The sequence below is a fragment of the Oryzias latipes genome, chromosome 15 (assembly GCF_053564925.1).
Source record: "Oryzias latipes strain Hd-rR chromosome 15, Olatipes_Hd-rR_3.1".
NCBI lineage: Eukaryota > Metazoa > Chordata > Actinopteri > Beloniformes > Adrianichthyidae > Oryzias > Oryzias latipes.
The window spans coordinates 12,205,001-12,228,719 of NC_136251.1; the positions used below are offsets into that span (position 1 = coordinate 12,205,001).

At 40.9% G+C, this 23,719-nt stretch overlaps 2 protein-coding genes and 1 long non-coding RNA gene across 5 annotated transcripts; 1 reads left to right on the plus strand and 2 right to left on the minus strand.

Moving 5' to 3' along the window:
* Positions 1-4,993: 4,993 nt before the first annotated feature.
* acyp2 (acylphosphatase 2, muscle type) lies at positions 4,994-12,208 on the minus strand. Of its 3 annotated transcripts, none has more exons than XM_078932492.1 (4): positions 11,972-12,208; positions 11,815-11,903; positions 10,079-10,177; positions 4,994-5,568 (listed from the first exon to the last, which is right to left on the minus strand). In XM_078932492.1, the coding sequence occupies exons 1-4, from the start codon at positions 12,027-12,029 to the stop codon at positions 5,551-5,553; spliced, it is 264 nt and encodes an 87-aa protein (XP_078788618.1). In that variant the 5' UTR covers positions 12,030-12,208; the 3' UTR covers positions 4,994-5,550. The 3 variants fall into 3 exon arrangements, with proteins under 3 accessions (XP_078788618.1, XP_004077025.1, XP_011482452.1); XM_004076977.4 differs by having other exon boundaries at positions 10,068-10,177; positions 11,815-11,831; positions 11,972-12,185; XM_011484150.3 differs by having other exon boundaries at positions 10,068-10,177; positions 11,972-12,185.
* On the plus strand, positions 12,152-16,700 carry LOC144984229 (uncharacterized). Its single transcript, XR_013647975.1, has 2 exons — positions 12,152-12,274; positions 12,417-16,700. It is a non-coding gene; the product is annotated as an uncharacterized LOC144984229 (long non-coding RNA).
* Positions 13,952-23,365, minus strand: znf365 (zinc finger protein 365). Its single transcript, XM_011484152.4, has 6 exons — positions 23,038-23,365; positions 20,560-21,192; positions 20,172-20,481; positions 19,931-20,102; positions 18,574-18,608; positions 13,952-18,053 (listed from the first exon to the last, which is right to left on the minus strand). The coding sequence occupies exons 2-6, from the start codon at positions 21,182-21,184 to the stop codon at positions 17,828-17,830; spliced, it is 1,368 nt and encodes a 455-aa protein (XP_011482454.1). The 5' UTR covers positions 21,185-21,192; positions 23,038-23,365; the 3' UTR covers positions 13,952-17,827.
* Positions 23,366-23,719: the final 354 nt, after the last annotated feature.

Genomic DNA, 23,719 nt, shown 5'->3' on the forward strand with positions numbered 1-23,719 from the left:
TCTATAAGCTCTGTTCCTACTGTAACATCCCACCCGTCTGGGTTGCTGTGTGAAGTAAATGAAACGTCTCCGTCTGTGTCAGGGAGAGGCGGAGCTGGAGGGTGGAGGATGAGGAGGAGGAGGCAGAGCAGAAGGCCTGCAGAGGCTGAATGAAGCTAAACTGAGCAAAGTTGTAGATGATGATGATAAAGCAACAGAAGAAATGTTCTGCTAACTGAACCAGAGGATGGAGAGAGCTCTGCTGCCATAAGTGTGAGACACATTTCCCATCAGTCCCTGCATCTCTGCAGAAGGTAGGATGGCAAGTAACAAGATTGGGAGTTGGCATGAAAGGGCAGACGAGGGGGAGCTCAGCTTCATGAAAGGCTGGTGAAGGAAACTGTCCCAGACTGCCGCCCTCCTCCAGCCATTATCCTTTTGAATTTTTACATCTTCAAAATACATTTCTCCTTATTTATCGGACTATGACATCACCTTGATGTTTTTTTCAATATTTTTATGTAAATTTTGACTGCTTTTGTATATTTTTGACCAACCTTTACTGAAGTTGTGTGTTTTTTGTGTAATTTTTATTTACTGTGTTTTTGCAATTTTTCCTAAATTAGTACATAAACTTCGAAAATAAAGTTGGGTCTTTATAGGTTGTTTTTATGCAACTTTGGTCCTCTTTGGCTTTCAAAATAAAAATGTTCTTCACAATTAATTCCCATCTGGAGCAAAAAGGAAAAACAATTCCTGAATTGTTTCAGGCAGAGAAAAAACTGAACTGCATTTCTTCGCAGACACAAGGCAATGCGTTGTGGGTCTGAAGGACATCCTACTGGGCTGGCATGCAACCCAAGAGCATGTGTAGAGTGTCATCTGGTCTTTTTCTTCATGATGCAAGCATCACAAGTGTTTGTGTGCATGTGGATTATCACAAAGATATGAGATGTCCAGCAGAGTCGACCACCTGTGATGAGAAGGTCAGAGGTCATTGGGGGAAATCCCTTAATGCAGCTGCTGCTTTTGAGCATACCGAGGTCTGACATCATTTCCTGAGGCCTCTAGCTTTGACTACAGTTATTAACTGTCATGTTTGCTGCCAAATGTTTTAACAGCCAAGAAATCTGGATGACAATGTTAGGAACAAGAGTCAAACTCTGAGTTTGATTGCAAGAACCGTCCCTCATCCCCAGCTGGCAGAACCACTGGAGCCTTCTTTGTTGTAGCGTTATTCCTCCTTCCAGACCAGTTTCAGATCAGTTTCCTTTCTGCAATCTGAATAATTGCTTTGAGAAGACAAGAGTAGGAGGAGATTGTTCCAGAGCTCACAGACGGTTAAACAAGAAGAAAATCTGTCTCACTTCCACAGGATCAGAGTGACACATGTTGCTCTTTTTCAAATGTCAGCGTTTTGCTCAAAGTTGGAGCGGACTCCGGCGTGTTGCTTGGCAACGGCTGGCTGTCAGCTCCCACTCAGGTGTGAGCGTCTCTGCAGCAGATGAAAAGATCTCCCCGTGTGGGCAGTTTATGAGCTGGACAGAAAATGGAGGGTGTTCGAGGCTCTCACGAACGCTTTCAGGCGAAGTGTTGTTTCCGTGGTGACCATTATGGGATGCCAATGTGGTTGCTTGGAGAGAAAACGGAGGAGTTGGAAGAGGTTGAGGCCAATATTTTTTCTCCAGTTTTCACAGTGAAGAGTGTGGGGGTGGGACACTTTTCTTCCTCTGCCCATGAGCACAAGGGAAGGGTTGGGAGCAGGTTATTATTTCTACAGCCTCAAAATTAAAGCAACCGGCCAAACTCTGTTTCTGTAAGGAATCAAAAATGTTGACATCTGAAACTTTTCCAAAAACCCATCAGAACTGACAAATACATCTGTCTCTTCATGTTGCTACTGCAATCAAGCTAAGTGCTGACAAAATTAAAAGAACACAAAAACTTCTCCAAACTATTTTCATTTCAACCAAGAGGCAAGCCACTGACTTCCAGTTTGAAGCACGTTCAGAAATATATTCACATCGTGTCATTTAAAGTTTGTGTCAAGATTGTTTTCAAATATTTGGTTTCGTTTTCTGTGTTACAAAAATCATGAACTGTGTGATGTTTTAGTAATAGCACAAGAACCTTAGTTTGAAATAAATTATCAGTTTTCCTGAAAATCCTACTAATACTAATAGTATCAAGTATTAGCAGTTGTATGGCTTTTCCTTCCTCACCAATGAAGAAAACTAAATTTAAATCTTTTTCAACCCCTTGATGGAGTTTCAATTTTAATCTGTCCTAAGGATTACCACTACTGGGCTTGTCACATCTTAACACAGTTACCCATAATTCCAATGTAAATGTCCTTGCATTCAACTATTTTTTATTTTTTTTACCTCTATCATGCATTTATGACACTTGCATTTACAATTTAAGTCTTGATTTTTGAATTGTGCGGCAAACATTTCCAGCTGAATGAACCCCTTTACATCTGAGATTTGGCTCCGGTGTTAACGTTCTTTCAACTATCGTAATTCTTCGATCATTTACGCAATTCTGAAGCAAAGAAATGTAGCTTTGCGCTCATATGTCACACTTTACAATCACAAAGTGTTTACGGAGTCAGTGTAGGCTACATCAGCTGATGCTGTCATGGAGAAAAGCAGCTTTATATCGTTTTGCAAAGCCACATTTGAAAAGCCACGTTTGTCCGCATCAGAATCAGCTGATCCATGTTCATCGCATAAGCCAGTGTTTTTCAACTAGTGTGCCGCGGCACACTGGTGTGCCGTGGGAGATGGTCAGGTGTGTCGTGGGAAATTGTCCTCATTAACTGATCTAAAAACATTTACCATGTCCAGGAAATCAGCTCTTTGTTCATCCAAACAGGCACTTATAAAACACTGAGTAGTTAGGAATATGTAAAATATTTTTTTTGTGTTTATTTGATTCTATTAAAGACACTTTGATAAGAATGACGGTACCGCAATTTAGCCGCAGCTTCAGCTCTGTTTTTGGAAAAGTCCCGCCCCTTTAACTGTCTCCACCAATCATTCTTGGAGGCTTAATCATGCGTCATCAGTCTGACCAATCAGAAGTGGTTAAAGTCTTCACTTCCTTGTCCCGATTTAGCTCCTAAAGTCTCTCAGTTCCAACAAAAATACCAGCTAAAGCTCGTCTTTAGTGGTGTAGCTTTCTGCGGGATCCGGTATCAGACCGTGGAACAAATGAACAAAATAATGAAGCTCAGAGACGCTTGTCTTTCTGCGTTCGGCGGCTGTTTGTACTACATCTCCCATGATGTATTGGGTTAAAGTGACAGCGTCTGAGCGCACAATGAGTCTTTCTTGTTAAACGTCTTGAAACCATAACAAACACAAACAGTTTTTAAATCTCTCAACTTAACTTTTATTACATCTTTTAGAAAAAACAGCTGCAACGTCCAGCTTTTTCTGCCGCAATTATCACAAAAATGCATGTGATAATGTGGAGGGGCTGTAGATCAATACAGACTATGACTTTCTCCACTTTTTTTTAAAAAATTTTGGATGGTGGTGTGCCGCAGGATTTTTGTGAAGGTTAAAGTGTGGCATGGCTCGAAAAAGGTTGAAAAACACTGGCATAAGTGGTCAAAGAGTTACAGTACGCCAAAGAGTCCAGTATTCTGGTGAGGTAATAGTTGAATCATTGGTTTCAAGATATGAACAACGGTAAAGCTTGAATGTTTATGCCAGAAACGTTTTGTATGTATGTTTTTTTTTTTACTTTTGCAAACTCTTTGTGTGTGACACAGTCAGTTAATTTGGTTTTCTCAACCTAAACACACAGTAAAAACAAAGAAAACTTTTGCATGAACTTTTTTTTGTGGCATAAAACTGAATTTATTGCACTATTTTAAGAAAAAAAACCCTCATAAGCGGCAACTTCTTTTTTATTACAACGAAACATCAGATGGTAAAAGCCGTTCAAGCTGAACATGTGTGTTTTTATTGTGGGTGTGGTACCGTCAGCAGAGGAAAATGGAAAAATGTGACTTTTCCTCTGCTGACGTGAAAACGAAAAATGGCTGCACAGATTTAACAGCTACGGTTATTAGAATGCTACGTTTTTAGGAACTGTTCCCTTCATTAGACCAACTTTTTGCATCAAGATAAGAATTTGCATTTCCTGAATGAAGCGGTCACTGTGATGGGTACAAAGACTGAACTCCATGGAGATCCTCACTCAGCTGCATCAAGTGTTGGTTTGGGAGAGCTTTTTTAAAGAAGACAAAAAGTTTTTTGGACTAGATAACCAATGAAAGCAGAACCAAAATGTTCTCCCACATGAAGTTCTAACTATTTCCCCAAAAAACAGGAGCTCTGGTTGAATCAAAATACACTCAAATCTGCAGGAAAAGGGTCTCTGTGTTGCAGAACATGGGATCCTCTCCAAACACAGTGCTGCAGCATCAAACGCCTCCACCACTGCTGTCATTATTGTGCGTCTTTGAGTGTGTAATGTCTCCAGGAGGGTTGGCATGACGACAAAGCCTCCACCCCCAGCAGCGTTTGCAGGCATGAGCTGGTCTCCAAACTCCAACGCACATTCATCTTCAGCATGTTTCTGGCTTCAGCCCTTCCTGAACCGAAAATAGATTGTCAGAAAATCAATCTGGTTCTTGTCTTTCCGTGTTTCCTGTTTCTCCACATCTCCTCTGCTCGGAGTTCAGGCTCATGAACAGGTGCAGATCTTGGTGGTAGTAGCAAATATTCAAACGGCAGACGGCTCGCAGCCTCTTCTCCGAGTCACTGCGGTGAAGGTTGTGTTGTGCTCCTGCAGTGTTAGGATTTAGCAGCTGATCGGGGATTTTCTTGCTCTCATTTAATTGGATCAGATAGCAGGTTGTTGGATCAGGTGACTCGATGTTGCATAAGACCTTTGATGATTGTGTGTTTGCAGCAGGATGTGATTTTAGCTGCAGCACAAGCAGCTGCTCAGACCGACAGAAAAGATGGAATCAGCACTTTGACACCCTTTCATTCAGTTTCTTTTAAACTTTTCCCAAACAGTCAGCATTTTCTGAACATCATGCATTTATTAGCAAATGACCGTTTTTAAGAGTTTTCTGCATTTTGGTGAAATTATGGAAAACTTTTGACCAAAAATGATCAATTCTCAGAACATTTTTAAACAGTGAAATCCCTGCAGAAGACAACTATCTTCATCAGAATTTTTGATTTTCTGAAATTTGTTTGATTCACACTTTTTTTTTTCCTTTAAAGTTTTGATTTATAAAAGAAAAATTTAGCACTGATTTCCCCAAATTCGATATTTTTAAACATAAAATACAGTACTTTTTTTCATCGGAAAAGAAAACTGATGATGCAGACGCTTCATTAGTCATTAAACTCTAAATTCGGATCAGTGCTCTTGTCTCCAAACAGTAGACACATTTGGAGCGGTTCCAATTTAGACGAAAACTCTCTGGTTGTTCAATCAGCTGATCAGAAGCGTGTTTTGAAGCCGGAGAGCTCCAACTTATCGATGGACCTCTGGTTGCTGAAGGAGGCTTTAGTGATCCGACTGGTGGGACTTCCTTCTTTACTCAGCCACACCTTCCTGGAAAAAAATAAGACTTCAGTTCAGAGTGAAGCTTCACTGCCGCATGTCAGTGTGAGGTCATCGCTGATTTCACTCTTTTTATTAGAACTTTTAGCCCCTTGATGCCTGAAGTTATTTCCAGCTATGAAAAAATGAATTTCAGCAATGTTTTTCCTTTCATAGATGCTAAATTTGATTAATCTGGAGCTGAAGTGGTTTGATGCATAATTGGATCAATAGGCGTCAAAAGGTTGAAGTAGCTTTCCTGTGAGGCCTTTTTAACATCTCAATCAAAATAAACACTGGATCATAGAAAATAATATTTTAAAAAGACTATAAATTTACTAATGTTTGTGTGAAAAAGCTGCACAACAGAGGACACAAAACGATGGAAAATAACCAATTAAACACTAAATATGCTATAAGTCAATTGAATAATTAAATTAGCTGTCTAAAAGTACAGGAAACAAAAATATTCTTTTAAATATAAGAATTAGCTTTTTGTTAAACAGAGCAAACAACAAAAGAGAATTCACTGCTTTAAAAAATGCTACATGAAATATTAATTAGTATGTTAATAGTAATGAGAAAAAGGTGGAAAAGAACTGAATAATGATCAAGGCAACAATTAAATGAAATTATGCTCAAATATATGAAATATTTGTGATTTTCACATATTTTCAGTGGTTTGTGGGGCTGTGCTGTTGGTTCTTAGGTGCGACTTGAAGGACAGCAGAATAAATGAAAGCAGACAAAAAAAAATGTAAACAGCAGACAGTTGGGGATTGAGCTCTTGATCTGAACGGCCAGAGGCATGATGGGAAAATCTATGACTGGGTGACGCTACAAATGGACAGGCTGTAGATTAGAGGAGATCGCAGCGGATCAGGATCAGAGACAGACAGACACTGGGGGGGTAGAGTTAGTGCCCTACTTTGTTTTGTTGGTCAAAAACTCTCCAAATACATTTGACTGATCTGCCACACACATGCACACGCACATGCATGCACACGCAAGCACACACACACACGCACGCACGCACACACACACACAGCCTCAGCAGTGGGATGTCTGCTGGTTTGTAATCTGCTGTGATTCTCTTCTGAATCTCTGATTTTTCGTCCAAACTCCTGATGCTGCCGCTCTGACATAATCGCAGCACAGAGAGCATGTCTGCCTGTTTTGACATCACAGCTCTTAGTTTCATCAGCATCACACACTAACCGAGGCTCTAATCTCATCCAAACATCCAAAACATCTGGAGTCTGCTAAACTGCAGGTTTGGAATCAGGAATGTTTCACTTCTCGCAATAAAGACGCTTACATTTTAAGTCTTGTTTTACTTTCTTTTTTTCCAATAAGCATCCATAATGATGAGGTTTTTGAAAAAACTAATACAATTATTTGAGCTGAATTTCAAAATAAATGTACAGTGTTTTTCAGGAGTAATTTTGGCTTGTATTTTTATGGAAAGCAGACTCATATATCAACAGTACAAATCAGTAAAGAAAACTTAACTCACTAAAGTGTTTACGATTGTCATTTTTAGAGACTTGCACAAACAGACCCTGAACTGTATGTCTAACCTCTTAACCCCCTACACTCCTGCACGTTCATTGAGATCCACTGTTGAGAATCTTGTGTGTTCCAAAAACTGGTTTCAAGACTCGGGGAGACGTCGCTCCCCGAATTTGGAATGACCCCCACTCTGTCTCTGCGCCAGATTGACTCAGTCGAGTGTTTAAAAACTCAAGTTAAGCCATTTTTATTTAGGAGAGCTTTAACCCTTGTGCTATCCTAGGCACTTTAACGTTGGGAGTTGGGTCATCTAGACCCACTAGACAGTGCTCTGAACCTTTTTTCTTCAATGATTTGTGATCTTCACTGGTGTCCATGATTACATGAAATCTTTCCACCTTTATCCACCTTTGTCATGGTAGGAATAACACGTCAATCTAAGGGTGGGGTCATCTAAGATAGCACAACGGTTAAGCTGACTTTTACTTGTGTTCGCTTTTGTTTACTTCTATGCCTGTGTGTGTTTCATTGGGTTTCACCTGCCTTAGCCTCCCTGTGCCATTCTGTGTTCTCTGAATTGATCTTGTTCTGACATAGTGAAGCATTTTGTGAGTCGCTCTCTGAGAAAAGTACTATAGTAGTAAAGATTTACTTACTTACCGAAACCCGATATTTAAAAAACAAGATCATTATGTCAAGAAATAACAATAAACCCATTTTTGATATCACTACCATGCTTTTAGCAAATAAATATTAATATTTTATGTGTTATTTGTTTTCATTTACATAAAAATACAAAATAATAAATTAGATTCAAATAATTAGGAGCAAACAACAAAAATATTAATTTATATTCAAACATAAACACACGCACACACATATAAGCAAAATAAAAATTACTATTAATAAAGTTAAAGAAGCCAATAAAATGAACAACATTAAAACGGAAAGAAAAATATTTAAAGCGTGCCCCTTCCTGCAGCTCATCTTCTTCTGACATACTGATGAAGGTCATACAGATGCAGAGTGAATCTTCCTCACCTCACCAAACTGAACTCAAATAAAGACCTTGGAGAATCTCTCCATCAATCCTGAACTCACTCTGCAGATTCATTAAGATCAGATTTTGGTTTTCTTTGATTTCTTTCCACTCATTCTTTAAGACGTCCATCATTTTTCTACAAAGTGAACCGTCCACTCAGTCAGTGGAAGCTTCCACTCGTCTTCTTCTTGCTTCACATTTCTTTCAACTTTTCACAACATTCTGAGACTCTGAAATGAGCCCAGAGGAAAAGCTGCTTCCTGTATCCCAAGCTGAACAGGAAGTGAGGTCGTGGTGAAAGTGGAATCTATGGGAAGGACATCGGAAAGTCACACGGAAAAGATCCCTGACGTAAGGAAGTGTGTGTCTGTTTTGCAACAAAGTGATCTTCTCATGTGGCGTTCATTGTCTGCATGGAAATCACAGCACTGGTGGAGCTACACAGTGATCAGATTTTAAAGCAGAGATGCTTCGTGACTGCCTAATCTTCACATAAATGTAAAGTCAAAGGGTTTAGGCCATTTGTACAGGCAAAGTTCTGGTTTAAGTTTAAATCATTTAAGATTCTTACTTTTATCTCTTTTGCAAACTTTAGCTTCTTTCTTTCATTTTCTCCTGATTCACAACAATTTGAACACAGAAATACTCAGAATTGCAAATTTTAACTTAATTTTCTTCTTACATGTCCTCCATGGTCAGAAAGATAAAAAAAAACATGTTAAAAACACCAAAATACCATTTACATTGGAGTGGGTCTTTAAAAATCCATACTGCTGTGATGAAAGTTGTCTTTTGAATGTTTTACAGAACAGTTTTAGAGTGAAGTTTTACAACTGGACACTAAAAGGCTGCGTCTGCTATGATGAAACTCTGCTGGGGTGCAGCAGAAAGGGGAAAACAAACATGTGTATGTGTGTGTATGTGTGTGTGTTTGTATGACAGCAGCAGATTGTGGCTAAGATGAGGTCACCTTCATGAGCCGTCCACGCCCAGCTGACCTCAGGCCCTGCAGCACAGAGACGTCCCACTCTGATCTATGCTATGTTTCTTCATCCATTCTTGGTTTCCATTTTATGCACATCACAGTTTTGACGCGAGAAATGAACAGCGGTTGCATTTCTCTAACAAATCTGAGGCTGTTCCATTCAAGGACCAAAAAAAAGGAAATAAACTAAATCAGGGTGAAGCAACTCCCCCAGCAAACCTCATGGCGATGATTGAACCAATTATTAAACTTGAACACAATATTTAAGTGTTCAAATACAAACCTTTTTTTTTTTACATCTGAACATTTTTGGGATGTGTTTTTCTCTCCTGATAAATGAAAGTGTAAAAAAAAAAAGAATTAGTGTTGCAACGATAATTTAATGTGACCAGCTGGTTTCCATTCACATGGATGGATTATGATTCAAATGGAGTGAAACCAGCTTTTATGACGTTAACGAAAACAATTTAGCCATTTGGAAATCTGTAAAAGTTTTATTTTGAAAAATAAAAATAAAAAACTGAAAAATAAAACAATCTGAGAAATGTTGCCTTATAATATCTGTTTTAAGGTAAAATTTTAAAATGTATTTAAAACGTAAAATATAAATTTAAAAATTTACATTTTATATTAAAAAAAGGTATAGAAAGCATCACTAAGGAGTTTTTTATGTTTTGCCATCAAAAAAATAAATTAAACTTTAAAATGTTCTCTACATCTGTAAAACCCCAGACATTTCTGATTATTTAATGCTGAAAAGCATAAATTAGAAATAAATATTAAATCATGCAGGTTTGTTTCCGTTCAGAATCTCTGCAGTTTCCTTCCAAAATCACAGCAGAGGTAATGAAAGAGCTCCACCTTGTGGCTGAAAGCAGCTCAACAGCCTGCAGTGATGGAGGAGCTCCTGCAGAAACCACAGAACCTTCCAGATGTGTTTGTGTGTGTGCTGGTGTCAGGGTGTGCGCTCACATCTCCTCCACCTGCTCAGCTGGACCCTGCACCTGACCCACCACCGTCCCACCGTAGGTGTTCTTCACCCACCCCACCAGGCCGAGCCGCAGACCCTCCTTCTCTGTGTACTGCAGGCGGGAAGGGAGGAGGAAGAGATAACGATCTTTGGAGGCATGTTTGTTTTAAATCTTCTTAAAACCTAAACAGAAACTGAATAATGGATAACTGGTTAACAGAAATGAAGGGTTCATGGGGGATTTAAAAAAAGTTGCTTCCATTAAAGACAAAAACGACCATATTGGGGAAAAAAGCACTCATAAATTGGGTATAATTGCAGTTTTTTTTTTATCTGTTTAATTAAAAACAATGCTCTAATTTAGTGAATTTTTTTGGATAAAAAGTGCAAGTAAATTAATTTTTTAAAGTAATTTATAAAGGCAAATATTAATTAAAAATAGATTAGGCATCAGAAACAGTAAGATATGAGGTTAAGGTAATTTAACATTTTTGTAAATGTGTAAATTACGGACCCAAAATTGCATGTATTTAAAAGTGTACATTTATTCTTATATGTGTCATTATTTTAAGAGCTTTTGTTAAATGTTGAGGTAATGTTCTATTCTGATTTATAAATAATTAATGCTGGAAAAAGAATTCAAGTAAAAAAGAAAATCCAAAAAATTGATCTTCCAGAATCCTTTTGGTTCTGGCTTTGACTAAATAAAGTTATTTGCCACATTTCTTTTTGTAAAAAAATAACATCTACATTCTTTAAGCATTCTCTTATATTACAATCATTATTTGGGTTCAACCCTCTAATGTTTTCAAACTGCATGTTTTTGTCTGCTTCTGATCCATGACTTGAATAAAGAAATACTCAGAAATGTAATATTTTTTTATACATGTCCTCCATGATCACAGAAATACCACAAAAACAAGTTCGAAACACCAAAAGCATGAATTTCATGGGAGTGGGTCTTTAAAACTTTTTTTTAACTGGTCCTCCTGTCCAACAGCTGAGCAGACAGATAGGAGCTGCAGCATTTGTTTGTTGTTATTTAGGTGTATTGTGCATTTAAAGATCCATCACTCCAATAAAAATGGTGTTCTTTTGGCAGTTTTGTCACAATAGAGGACATGTATTAGAAACGGAAGCTTAAAATTGAGTTTCTGAGTATTTCTTTACTCAAATCTAATCTAAGTCTAAATATAATCCTTAAATTTGCATCATATCTTAGTTGATTTTAAAGCTATTTTAGTAAACAGTTCTTACATTAGCATTATTACATTCATTAAGCTATTTAAGGCATTTTATTTCGATTTTATTTGAGTTTCTTTTCTATTGAGCCTTTCTACCAGCTTTATGCTACCTTTAACTCATTTTGCTGCTTTCTATGCTGTTTTTGTTTTTTCTACAGGTAGTTTAGCATTTGCCTATTCTCTTCAGCGACACCTGCATCGTTCTAATTTTGCTGGTTATAAACGTCCTCATTTTGATTATATTATGACCATTTTTAAAAAATTAGTAAGGTTAATAAACCTCATGAGCATGTTTACAATATCATATTCAACTAGATTAAAATTCTTTATCAACAAATGTCATTTTCATTTTGAATATAAATATCTGGGTTGATAAAATTACAGCCAAATACAATTTTTCTTGATTTTCTTAGCAAACTTGTATTCTGCAGATTCACCTTCAGACAACATCTTTAAAAGATAAGAAAATATGTAAATGTTGTGTAACTGGAAGCAGGAAACTCACCATCCTGAAGCAAACCCCTGGAAAACGGTCAAAGACAGAGGAACAGTTAGAAAGTCTCTTCAGATCAGCACAGATCTGTTCTGCAGCTGCTAAATAAAGCAGCACAGATCAGTTTTCAGCAGCAGGCTCCACACAGCAGATGGGAAAACATACACACCCTGAACGTGTCCGAAGATTTCAAAATCCACAGAAACCAGGCCACTTCCCGCAGACATGCTGCCTGACAGCTGCCCCGTCAGTGAGGAAGAAGAGGATCCCTGCGCTCTTCTTCTCCCTTTTCATCTCCTCCTGACACTTTAAAGGAGGACCTGGGGGCTGATGGTCTTTGTAGTCAAGTGGTCTGAAGTGGTTTCACCATGCATGCGTGAAACAAAAAGGATCTCTAGCTGCAAAAGAAAAACCCCAGAAACATTTTTGCTTTTTAGATGAGATTCCATGTAAGATAGAGCGCCATCTTCAGGTACATCATCTTTCTCTGTTTTTTTTTTTTTTGGGCCAAACTCTTATTTTATTACATCAGTGTTACAATTCTTTACCATTTCTTTTGTATTTACTGTTTTAAACTGATTTCTGCTTTTAAATATAATTTGATGCTATTTTAGGTTGTCAAGTCTGGGAATTGAATCCACAGCCAACCAACGGACAGCAGCTGCTGCAGCCAGCTTTACATCAAATCGTTTTTGTAATATTTGTATCCATAGCGCCACCTTGAGAAAATAATAAAATGTGTCCTGTTGAGGACATTCAGCATCAGTCCTCCATATTTGTTCTCCAGCTCTTCTTGCTTGAATTTTTCAAATCAGCGGTTTAGATTTGTGCATCTTTAGGGATGTGCTTTGTTTTGATAGGCAGATGGGTGCTCCTATGTGTGGACTGAACATAGAAGAGGTTCATTTTTGAAGTCTCTTTTGAAACCAGCCTGTAGTGGTCGTTTGAGGAACTGCACCATTTCTGTTCCCTAACGTTTTCAGAACAAGAGGGCGACAAGATTGGAGACCACTACTTCAGAACTATTCTGCTGTCATCTAGTGCACATCAGATAATTGACACGTGCATTCATTGGGCTCTAGAGCTGCTTGAGCTTCTGCCCTTCTTGTCTCCAAATAAAAAGTGCCCTTTGTTTTTTTCTTCTTTGCATTGACATCAATATATTTCTGTTGGAGATACAAGAAGAAAATGTGGCTGTGAAATCTCCCGGTGTTCTATTAAACCTTTTTTTCTTGTAATGTGGCGGCTCTGAGTCTTTGGGGCTCCGGTCAGACTCCGAGCCGCCAGAGAGAGAGAAAAGAGAGTGAGAGTTAGGGGCAGCTGGGGACAGTGAGAGGAGATGCTGCCCCACCGAGAACTGAAGAGATGACGTGACGGTGAAGCAACTGGAATCTGAGAGTTCTGGCCCAACTAGTCGCCGACCATTGATGTAACGAGCTTAAATATGGTTCCTATTTTGGAAAAACGCTCTATATTAGTCATGAAGTCACTTTTTACTTTAGTCAGATGTCTGAGCGCCGCATCTATTCAACAAAGAGCAGATCGTTCAGGACAGGAAGCTGGTAGCAAGTTTAAAATAAAACACCGGGGAATTTTCAAAATAAACAGTGTTTGTGGCGAGTTCAAAGCTTCTTCACTACAATATATCTGTTTAAAATGGTATTTTCTGATTAGATTTGCCTTCTTTAATCTATCAGTTTCACAATCTTTTTGTATTCAAATCTTTCCAGTCACAACAAAAGCAGAACCATCTGCATTAAACTTTATTCATATCGATTATACCTGCAGCACATTGTGCCAATATAAATAACCTCCAGTCTTTTATTGCTTTGAGTCTATGATAAAGTGAACTCATGTTCACAATTTGTTCACATAAAAAAATGACACTTGTGTCACTTTCACCTACACAGGTATCACAGTGGATTATTTATTAGCAGTTGACTTCATTTCCATATTCTTAAAAACAAAACGTGTTTTTGCTGCCCTTTTCCCACCTTGAACCCCTCCCCCTCTGAGGTCCTTTGCACGTCACTAATGGACTTGATTTTAATTCACCAGATGTACAAAGCAGCTGCTTTAATTCAATGTTATGATCAGAACCCCTGAATCTTTTGAAGATTCAGTTGAAAGAAAGGACCTCAACAGAAACTCACACAGGAAAGTTTTATTAACAGAACACAGACGTTTTTTTTCCTTTAATGTTCACCAACATATTTTAACACAAAGTCTGGTTTCTTCACAGTATTGCATTTCATTTTACAGACTACAGGACTGCTGAGCGAAGGCACAAAACTAGAGATCACTTTGCAGACAAAATCCCAAAAAGACAAACAAAGATACCAAACCATCTCCTAAACATTTCACATGAGAACAAGTGATCACCGATGGAAAAAACACACCATAAAGTGACTTTTCTGCTGCGTTCCAACTCGTCTGCCTTTGGTTCCTCCTTCTTTCACACTGCTTTCAAAACTAAAATCTGTTTTCCAGATGTTTTCTTCTGATATTCAGCCCCGCCCCGCCCCTTTGTGAGAAACTCTTCCAGACCGCTGGTTGGTTCAGTGCAAATGTCCGTCAAATCCCAGTAAAATAGAGCTGGCTCTGCTACAAAAGTACACTGATGAGATTACAGCTTTTGATTAATACTTTGCTCTGTTGGCTACACAGGAAGCATGCGGTCACCAAAACTGGATGGAGAGGAATCATTGCTTCATGCACGCTTCAGCACCGAACCCACAGCAGGAAGCAGGAAGCACTGATGCTGCCCAATGACGAAGAAGGGGAGACCCCGATAAGTGAGCTGTGTTAGCTTAAAACATAACGGCTATCTTCACACCCACTCAATAGCCAAACCCCGAAAAGACTGTCCAGTGACCTGGATTTTAACGTAATGCGCACACCATCACTACGGTTTTTAAACCGCCAAATATGACGAAGTAAAAACCTAATAAATACAAACTTAACGAAGACTTTTTGAGTCCTCTATGTTCTGATACTAAAAACCTGGATGACTTACAAAAAACAGACTGTCAAACTTTTCTTTAAAATTGTCCAAACACAATGCATTGTGGTCCATCAAGTGAGCATCAACGCATGCTGGTTTTTAGCAGACTTCCACAGCACTGGAGTTTGGAATTGTAGATTTAGACACAAAATGGTGAACGCTCCGTGGGAATTTGGACATCGCTAAAATTAAGTTCATTTAAACCATTAACAAAAAAATTGTGGGTTTACAGTTTGAGCATCTGTTTGTCATAGAAAAACCTAAAATGGAAGCCGAGCCCCTTTTATAGTGTCGTTCTTTTCCTCGCTCTGAAAGTCCAAAATAAATCTCTTAAATATAAAGTGCAAATATTTCTGATCCGTTTGTTTTTCTGACCAGATTTCTTTTATTAACCCTAATGAGTAAAACGGTTTAAAAAAAAACCTCATTAAAACAAACAAACAGTATTATAGACACTAAACAGAGGAATACTGTTTTCATTAGAAGTAATCACATTTTTCCCGCTCTCCACGCTTACCTGCAGGTTTGCTCATCTTCACCTTGTTTTTGGAAAAGTCCAGACTGATCGATCCATCATCAGCAGTGGAATCTGCTTGATGCGTTTTCAAGCAGCTAGGTTTTCTTTTTCCTCCTTGGGTCTCCAGGAAGTGACCTCTAAATGCTCCAGTTTTACTGTGGAAGGAGCTTCAGCAGCTCTCCAGGAGTTTTTCCCTCATCCAGCTGCAGATTCAGTTTGGTTTTTACATCAAAAGAGCTAAAGGTTTGCAGAAGGTTCAGATCTGACAAAAACCTTAAAACTTTTTCTAAGTCTTTTTTTAACTTCCTGATTTCTGTGTAGTGAGAAGTAGCAAAGACGACAGTTTGTGTGAATCATAAAATGAAAAAATGTGAACCTAAAACTCCTCTGACTCACTTTCATGGATACAAACTGAGCACTGGCCCTTTTGTCTGAAAAATGTCTCAATGAACGAAGAAGCTAATGGTTTCTTGAGCTTTCTTTTTTATAAATCACATCTGTTGGTTTTACAACACCCCAAGGTTTTAGTTGAAGAATTCCCACTGCGGCAGGAAGCCAAGATGGCGCGTGGACAACTGTCAAAACCTTGATAGCGAGTCTCACAGACGACACGTAAACACAGAGCAAAGGTACGCCGCACGCGGTCTGCTACGCCTGCAGCGGCGATGTACGAGCTGTCTTCTGCTTTGTACATTCATGAAGCTACAGGTCGGTTTCTGGGACGATGAATCTAAAGTGTCTCCTTCTGGACATCATTAAAGAAACTTTCTTTCAGGAGAAAAGGGTTCCTGACGTAAAGCAAGTCAACCAAAATCCTCCGAACTGGCAGAGAAAGTGGGAACTTCTGAGGTTCCACAGACACAAAGTGCATTTTGCTCTTTTGAAAAATTATAGAATTTGGCAAAAAGGTGAAGCTTTTTGAACATTCATTGTTGCTGCTTTTGTGTCACAAGGAGGACAATGTTTGTAAAACTACATCAGGACTCAAATTGGTGTTTCCTCCCATCAGAATCCAGAAGTTCCCTGACAGAAACACCTTTGTTTTTGACTCAAACAAATGATGTGACAGTCGCTTCAGTACGGACTATTGACTGTATGGGAGAGCTGGACCGATTGACCCGTCCCACCTGGCGTTCCAAACAGGAAGTACCTGCTGGTTCCAAGAAGCCAAAATTCCACAGGCTTCTACAGAAAAATAAACAGCTGTTACTCAGTCATTCCATTTGTCAGAACAACCATTCTTGCTTCAATACCTTTTCTTTTTTTTTTTTTTAAACCATGCTTTCCTGTAGTGCAAGTTTTTCAAGTCATAAGCTGACCGATCAGATCATTCAAAAGTAGGTAGTTTCACATTGAACGTTCAAAATGTTAGAAAGATTCTCCCGAGCTTGCTTTCAAGTTCTAGGGGCGTGGCCTTCCAACAAGCTCACTCCTGATTGGTGAGAGTGGTTGCAGTAGAAATGTCCACTCAGTCCGACTTGGACCGCTCACTGCCTACTGACGTCATCCGAGTCCAGCATTGCAAAAAATGGTGATCGAAATGACTATTTTGTCGGAGCCAGAAGTCTTCGGGTGACTTTGCACTCAGTCCAGTTCTCATGTACCGTCAATAGTTTAGACTGCAGGACGAAGAAAGGAGGATGAGGATGCAGCAAGTCAGAGATGCTGCAGAACAGCAGTACTTGACTGCATTTCCCCCAAACAAAAATCTGTTCTTCCTTAATCCAGAAGTGAGGACTTCCTCCTGGTCCTGCTGTCCCAGAACTTGTCTGTGCTTTTAGGCTTATAAGCTCGAACAGAACCCAAAACGTCTCTCACTCAGAGTTTCTCCACTTTTGCTCCCTCAAACTGATTATAGTCTCAGTTGTTGTGTAGTTTTGTGGTCACAGCTTTAACATCTACCCGAGGGCCGGTCTTTAAAACTCTACAGAAATTGACATGGAGAACAATCATGGATGAGAAGAACCCGATTGATTTTTTTATCCTTTTGCTCGGTTTTTCCTTCATCTTCACCGTGCTAAACCTGGTTGTCTCCTCCTCTTCCTCCTCCATGTCCTCTCTCTTTCCAGGCAGCAGCTTCTACCTTCTGTAGGCGTCAGTGCTGCATTCCAGCAGAGGTTTGATGTAAATGAGGAAACCGGGCCCTAAACCCCCATCCTGGTTTCTAGAGACAAGGACTAAACCAGGTTCCTGCAGGTAACTGACACAGAAAATGAGCGGGTCATGCTCTAAACTGGATGTGAGAAATGAGTGGAGATGTTTAAACACTGAAGCACGTCTGATTTTTGTGCTGATGAAGATGCTCCACCCTAAAAAGTGTTAAGAGTTTAAATCTCTCCTGCAGCTTTTTCTCTCTACAATCACATCATAAATAATGGGATTCAGCTTCATTCTGGTTCTAAATGTAAATGTCCAGATTAGCAGCAGAATTGCTGTTAATAATCTGGGATTCTCCACAGTTTCCTCGGGTTAACTCGCTGCTGCCCCGCCCACCCCCTTCAGTCCTAGGCCTCGTACCCGGTGGAGCGGCGCCGCTGGTGGTTCCAGATGTCGTTCCTGTGTTCGGGCCGGCAGAAAAGCCTGGACGACTGGGCCAGGCGCTCCCGGTGCTCCCGCTCTCGGTCCCGCTCCCCGGACACTTTAGAAGGTGGGGGGCGGCCCCCAAACTGGGTGAAAGACTGCGTTCTTCTGTCAGAGAACCCTGATGAGAACAGCTGGCCTCCCGCTGACCTGCAGGGGAGGAACACGCCGGAAGGAGACAACGTCAGAGCAGTAGATTTTTTCAGCCCAAACATTATCAGCGCCTTCAGTGGTCATCCGAGGAACTACAACTTCTGCTGAAACATCTGGTTTCTTTTAAAATTGCGCTCTATGATCTGCTGTAACTAGCCATTTACTCAACTACCATAATTCTAGCAGTTCTGATGCTGACAAAAGCTGCTTTGTGCCAATATGTAAACACCTGACGGTAGTTTGGCTGAGTCAGAATCAGGAATTTATATTGTTTGTGTAAACACTTTACTACTGTAGTGTTACTTATCAGCACAAAGCTGCTTTTCTACCCTTCAGAATGATGTTAATTGTGTATTTTGTTGAGGATTTCTGGTCAAGTCAAGCGAAGAACTTTTGGGGGGTACGCCTGTACGAAACCCTTCAGAGAGGGTTGGGGGGGTTTGAACTTTCGGTGGGTGACACTTCTTTATATTTAGACTTTAGAAACATGTGGTTTGATCATAGAAGAGCTTCTCACCTGCTCTTAGTGATTCTTTGAGCAAAGTTCTCAGGCTGAAAAACACAGAGCAGAGGAAAAAACAGGACTTTAACTTCAGTGCTCACAACAATCCCATCATGCTTCTTCTGGACTTAAAAGAGGTTAGAAATGTTCACATAATCTTCCAGATACAGACTTTTTTCGGTCATTAGTTTGAAAAGTCTAAAAACCTGAGAATATTGAGAACGAAAACAGACAGTCAACACTAAATTCCTCTATACCAGGGCTGCTCATTTCTGGTCCTCGAGATCTACCACCCTGCCCATTTTCCAGCTGTGTTCATTCAGTTAAATTGTGAAAACATCTGATGGAGCTCATCAGCAGCTGGCAGGGCTTGGAGATCTGGAAAACAGGCAGGTTGGTCGACCTTGAAGACCAGGAATGTGCAGCCCTGCTCTAAACCCACTGGTGACCAGGGATTAGATGTAAGATCTTAAGCCCGAGCCCGAGTCAGAATCATTACGTTCGGGTCGGGCCGGGCTTCTCTCTCGCTGACTTTTTTAATAAATATATGTTTATAAAAATGTATACTAAAACAATGTGTTGATACTAAACCAAGGAATACTTGTTATAAATAATTTGGTTAAAACAGAGAAGGCGCTGTAAGGTAATTGCTATATAACTACTAACAGGAAGCGCAGACGCAGTATTTCTCCGCATAATTAAGCGAGTGTGCATCAAGATCTGTTTCAGTCTCTTTGTCTGGCCTCTTATTCTGTGTTCCAGCGGTATTTCGTTGTGCAAATGCATTTATCATGATCATAAAAATATGTAGATTATTTTAACCTTAAGAATTCTTGGGTTATTTTTCTGCCAAAAATTCTATGGGATAAATTTAAATTTCGGGTTTGCTTCGAGCTCAGCCCTGCAAATCAAGTTAATTGGTCGGGCTCGGGCTGGGTTGGGCTTTAATGCCTAGGTCGGGTCGGCCTGGATTTTTTTTGGCCCGATCTTACCTCTACCAGGGATCTAACAAGTCTCTAAATACTCTGATATTAGGGATCTGTTCCAGAAAAAACGAGTATGAATATTTGAGATGTCAGAGAACGCTGATTTGCAATCTTTAAAATGCAAAAATAAAGATGGATTTTAAGTTCGCATTTTGTGGTGTGGCTGCTGATCTGTGCGGATCAGCAGCCACACCACAAAATGCGAGCGTCAGTGTACAATTACGGGAAAGAGGGCTTGAATTGGACCCGAGAAGCTTTTGATACCCAGCTGTTGCAAAAAACATGTTGGGTTGATGAAAGATAAACGGAAACTGTGCAAGGAGGTCAGATACAACAAGAAATGACTGACTGTAGTTAAAAGACAGACCCCGGTAATCTGCGGATACCTGCTGGTGGTTGCACTGAGGCGGGCTGCCGTTAACCTGGTAATACTCCACCAGTCGCTCAGTTAAGGCGATGCGGGTCAGCAGGTTCTCTATGAACTCTTGGATCCGAACTTTGCCGCTGGTTTCCTGTCGGACCGCAGCGTCGAGGAACCTCTGGATGGTCGACACCTCCCTGAAAAGATGCATGCTGGGATGAGAACAGAAGCAGACAAGACGATGAATACCCCAGCGGCGTCCGCACCTCTCCCGCCGCTCCAGCTCGTTCTCTGAGGCGTTCAGCTGCTCCTTCAGCGCTGCAATCACCATGACCGCCACATCCACCTGCTGACTCAGTGACCTCTCCCTGTCTGCGACTTCCTGTCTCTCCTGTGCCAGGTGCTGCGAGTGAGCGCGTTCACACAGGAGCTCTGTGTCAGTCTGGGCCAGCTCAGTGCTGAGCCGGGCCAGCCGCCGCTGCATGGTGCTGTCGGCTGCTCGCAGCATGCTGGCCAGGCGCCGTCGTACGGCGGCCGAAGCCGCTGCTGCCTGCAGGCCGGAGAACGGGCTCTGCTCTGGAGGAGACAGCACACATCATTATGAGCTTTGTCCATGAGCTGCAGCTCCTGACGGTGGAACCATAGCAAACGTACCCATGAGCTCCAGGTCTGGGAGCAGTTCTGGTGGGGGGCTGAGGGGGGCGGGGAGCGGGAACGGCAGATGTTGCTGGTGGCTAATGTGGCGACATGACTCCAACCTTCTGGTGGACAATCTGAAGTTCTCATTTTTGCCTTTACTATCATCTTCATTATCGTCTTCTTCATCTTCTGTCCCTGCTTCCTCCTCTTCATCCTCCTCCTCCTGCGTCCCCACCCCGACGCTTTGGGTGCGCCTCCTTGCAGAGCTGTAGGAATGGAAGTACCCGCTGTCCCTGCTGTCGCTCAGGGAGCGGACGTGCGGAGCCCTCCCCGTGCTCTGCTGCCCCCTGCGGGTCGGGAGGCTCATTTCATGCCAGGGGATCGCCGCTGTCAGCGGGTCGGGAAGTTTTCCCGTGATGCTGAAGCTGCCGGAGGTCACATCTGGGGATCGGTATGAGTGGCGGTATTCCAGGTGGGCACGCAGCGAGGCCAGGCTGCAAAATCGCTCCTGCTCGCCGCAACGAGGGCAGCGGAACGGGAGTTTGCAGGAAGAGACTGCCTCTGGGACGGCGCTGCAGGCCTGGACGTTCTTCTCGAGGAGGAAAGAGCTAGCACTTCTGGAGCACAGCTTCTGCTGCATCACTAAATCTGAAAATAAGATTGACAGGAAGACAGTATGATACCAAAATTTTTAAATACTAAAGACTGCAGGTTTCACAGGGTGGAAAAGGTGCAAAGATCTCTACTATCTGGCATTTCTTCTTTTGTCTATGAACAGATGACATTTTTCAGTCACGTTTGTGTCCCATACATCGACTGTATGAGAGTACTGGAGTGAGGGAGTGAAACGTTTTCGCAATATAGACGCCGCCATGTTGAAGCCAGACGACGTCAGCAGTGATTGGTCCGAGCATGGTTATTTTTACAAATAGAATGACTCTTTATTTCTCATTAGCACTCTATGGGATTTTGGCTTTTTGCAGCATGCAGGCACTTCCTGTTTGGAATGCGACGGGGGAAGAGTCACTCAGTCCAGGTCTCATACAGTCAACGGTCACAATGCAGCACTAAAGCAGCTCTGAAGTACTTCTTCAATGATGATTTCAAAAATCCAAATACTGACAGAACCTCACTAAGTAATGATACAGTGTTTCCCCGCACATTTGTGTTTCACGTATTCACAGATTTTTTTTTCCAGTCATGTGACTCCTCTGGTTCATCACAAAAACTCAGTTCCACAGATTCCTGAATCGCTATAACCAAAGTTTTTGCCCTGCATGGAGAAATGACGCTAGCTGACTCAGAAGCAGCCGGAAAATATCCTGAACTCCTAGGAAGTTAATCACGGAGAATAATCATCATCTGGAACAGGAGCTTCATATGAATGAAACCGGCCTCTTCAGGAAGATGACCTCTACACTTAACTGATGAAGGAGGAAGCACAGGCTCCTGGTTTTAAGGCACAGAGAGACAGAGTGACACTCCTAATGTGCCTTATAAAGTACGCTACAGTACACTCTAGTGCTCTGAATCTGAATTAAAATAAATCTATGTTGAGCAGTATTCCAATGTTCTTGCTCCAATGTTTAACAAAGCATCAGAAATGATCGCTGATGGACAATCTTCGGCCGTGGGGGTGGTTCTCCGTATTCGCGGTTTCAGTGTTTTCACGGGTGTCTCTGGTCTTTAACCCCCGTGATTACGGAGGGAGTACTGTAAATTTATTAGAGGATTGGTCACAAATATTTCTTCAGAAGCTGGGTGAGACGTTCATGGAACTATAGTAAAAACAAAAACTCACGACAGTACAACAAAAATTCTGAATTCTCTTATTTTACATCTGCCCTCATCAATTAGTTCAAACTGCTCGTGTACTGCGGTTAATTATGGCTTCCTTTCTGCATGATGGAGCTTCAGCTTTCATAAGCAAACAGGAAACAACTCCCAGAATATTTCCGGTGTCATTCATTAAGGTCATTTCCACAATAACGGCATCTTTGAGCATCCAATTAAGCTCTTTGGCCCTGATCCTGACACACAGAGATTTCTCCAGTTTCCTTGAACCTTCAGATGCTGTTCTGTAAAGCCACCAGGTTGACAAAGATAACTTTATTTAAACATTTTGTCTTTGACAAAGATAACTTTATTTAATCATTTTATCTTTGACAAGATAACTTTAGTTATTCATTTTCTTTTAACATTTTTTTAAAATCTTCTAATGGACTGAGACATTAACTAAACGCCTAACTAAACTAAACACCTGAAAACAATTAGTTAGCTGTCTGCAGAATAAGGCATCTTGTTCAAGTCAAAAGGCGGCAAAATAGGGGGGAAAAAATTCTGCTGCTTTTCGAGGACAATTAGTCCAGCAATGGGCCTTTTAATTTTTGCACTGTACCTAAAAACTCACACGATGAATTAATATGCTAATATTTCATGAGAACAACAAGGCCACATTTGAAGATACGTTGTTCTTTGACTGCATTATCTCACCTCGTTAATAGCTGGAGTCTGTCGGTTCACGCTGCTGCTGCTCTGAAGGAGCGGCGAACGGCTGCGTCAGCCCGAACCGAGCCGCGCGGACATGTTCGGCGTGACGTCGCTCCTTTTCGGCTTCGAACAGTAACGGGTCAAACGGAGGCTTTCGCAGCGCGAGGACGCAACCGGACCGACCAGAGAGCTTCCACACCGCGACCACGACAAACCGAGACGCCCGAGTGACCGTCACTGAGTAAGACGTCTGCCCCTATGATGTCATCCATTCTGGAGACCATTGTTGCCAGATAGAGGAACGGGTTTTCAGCCCTAAAATCATCTTAAAACCGCCAGACCCCACAAAAAAACACCCAAAGAGTCAACCAATAAATAAGTATTATTTATTTACTTTACTTTTTGATTGAAATTCTAACTTTGAGACATTCGTATTATTATTATTACATCTACCATTTTTACAGTCTGAGCAAGACAAACAGTAACTGGCAACCACCCATAAACAAAGCTCACGTGCGCCCCCTTTTTCTCTTCTTCAAACATTAAGAACACTAAAACAAAAAATAAAACAACAGGGCGAAAACTATGGTGTCAATGTATTGCGGATTAAAACCGTTTAAAACCACGAATTAAAAACTCCAAATCCGCGAATCAAAATGCATACATTGAGAACCAAAACCAGCGA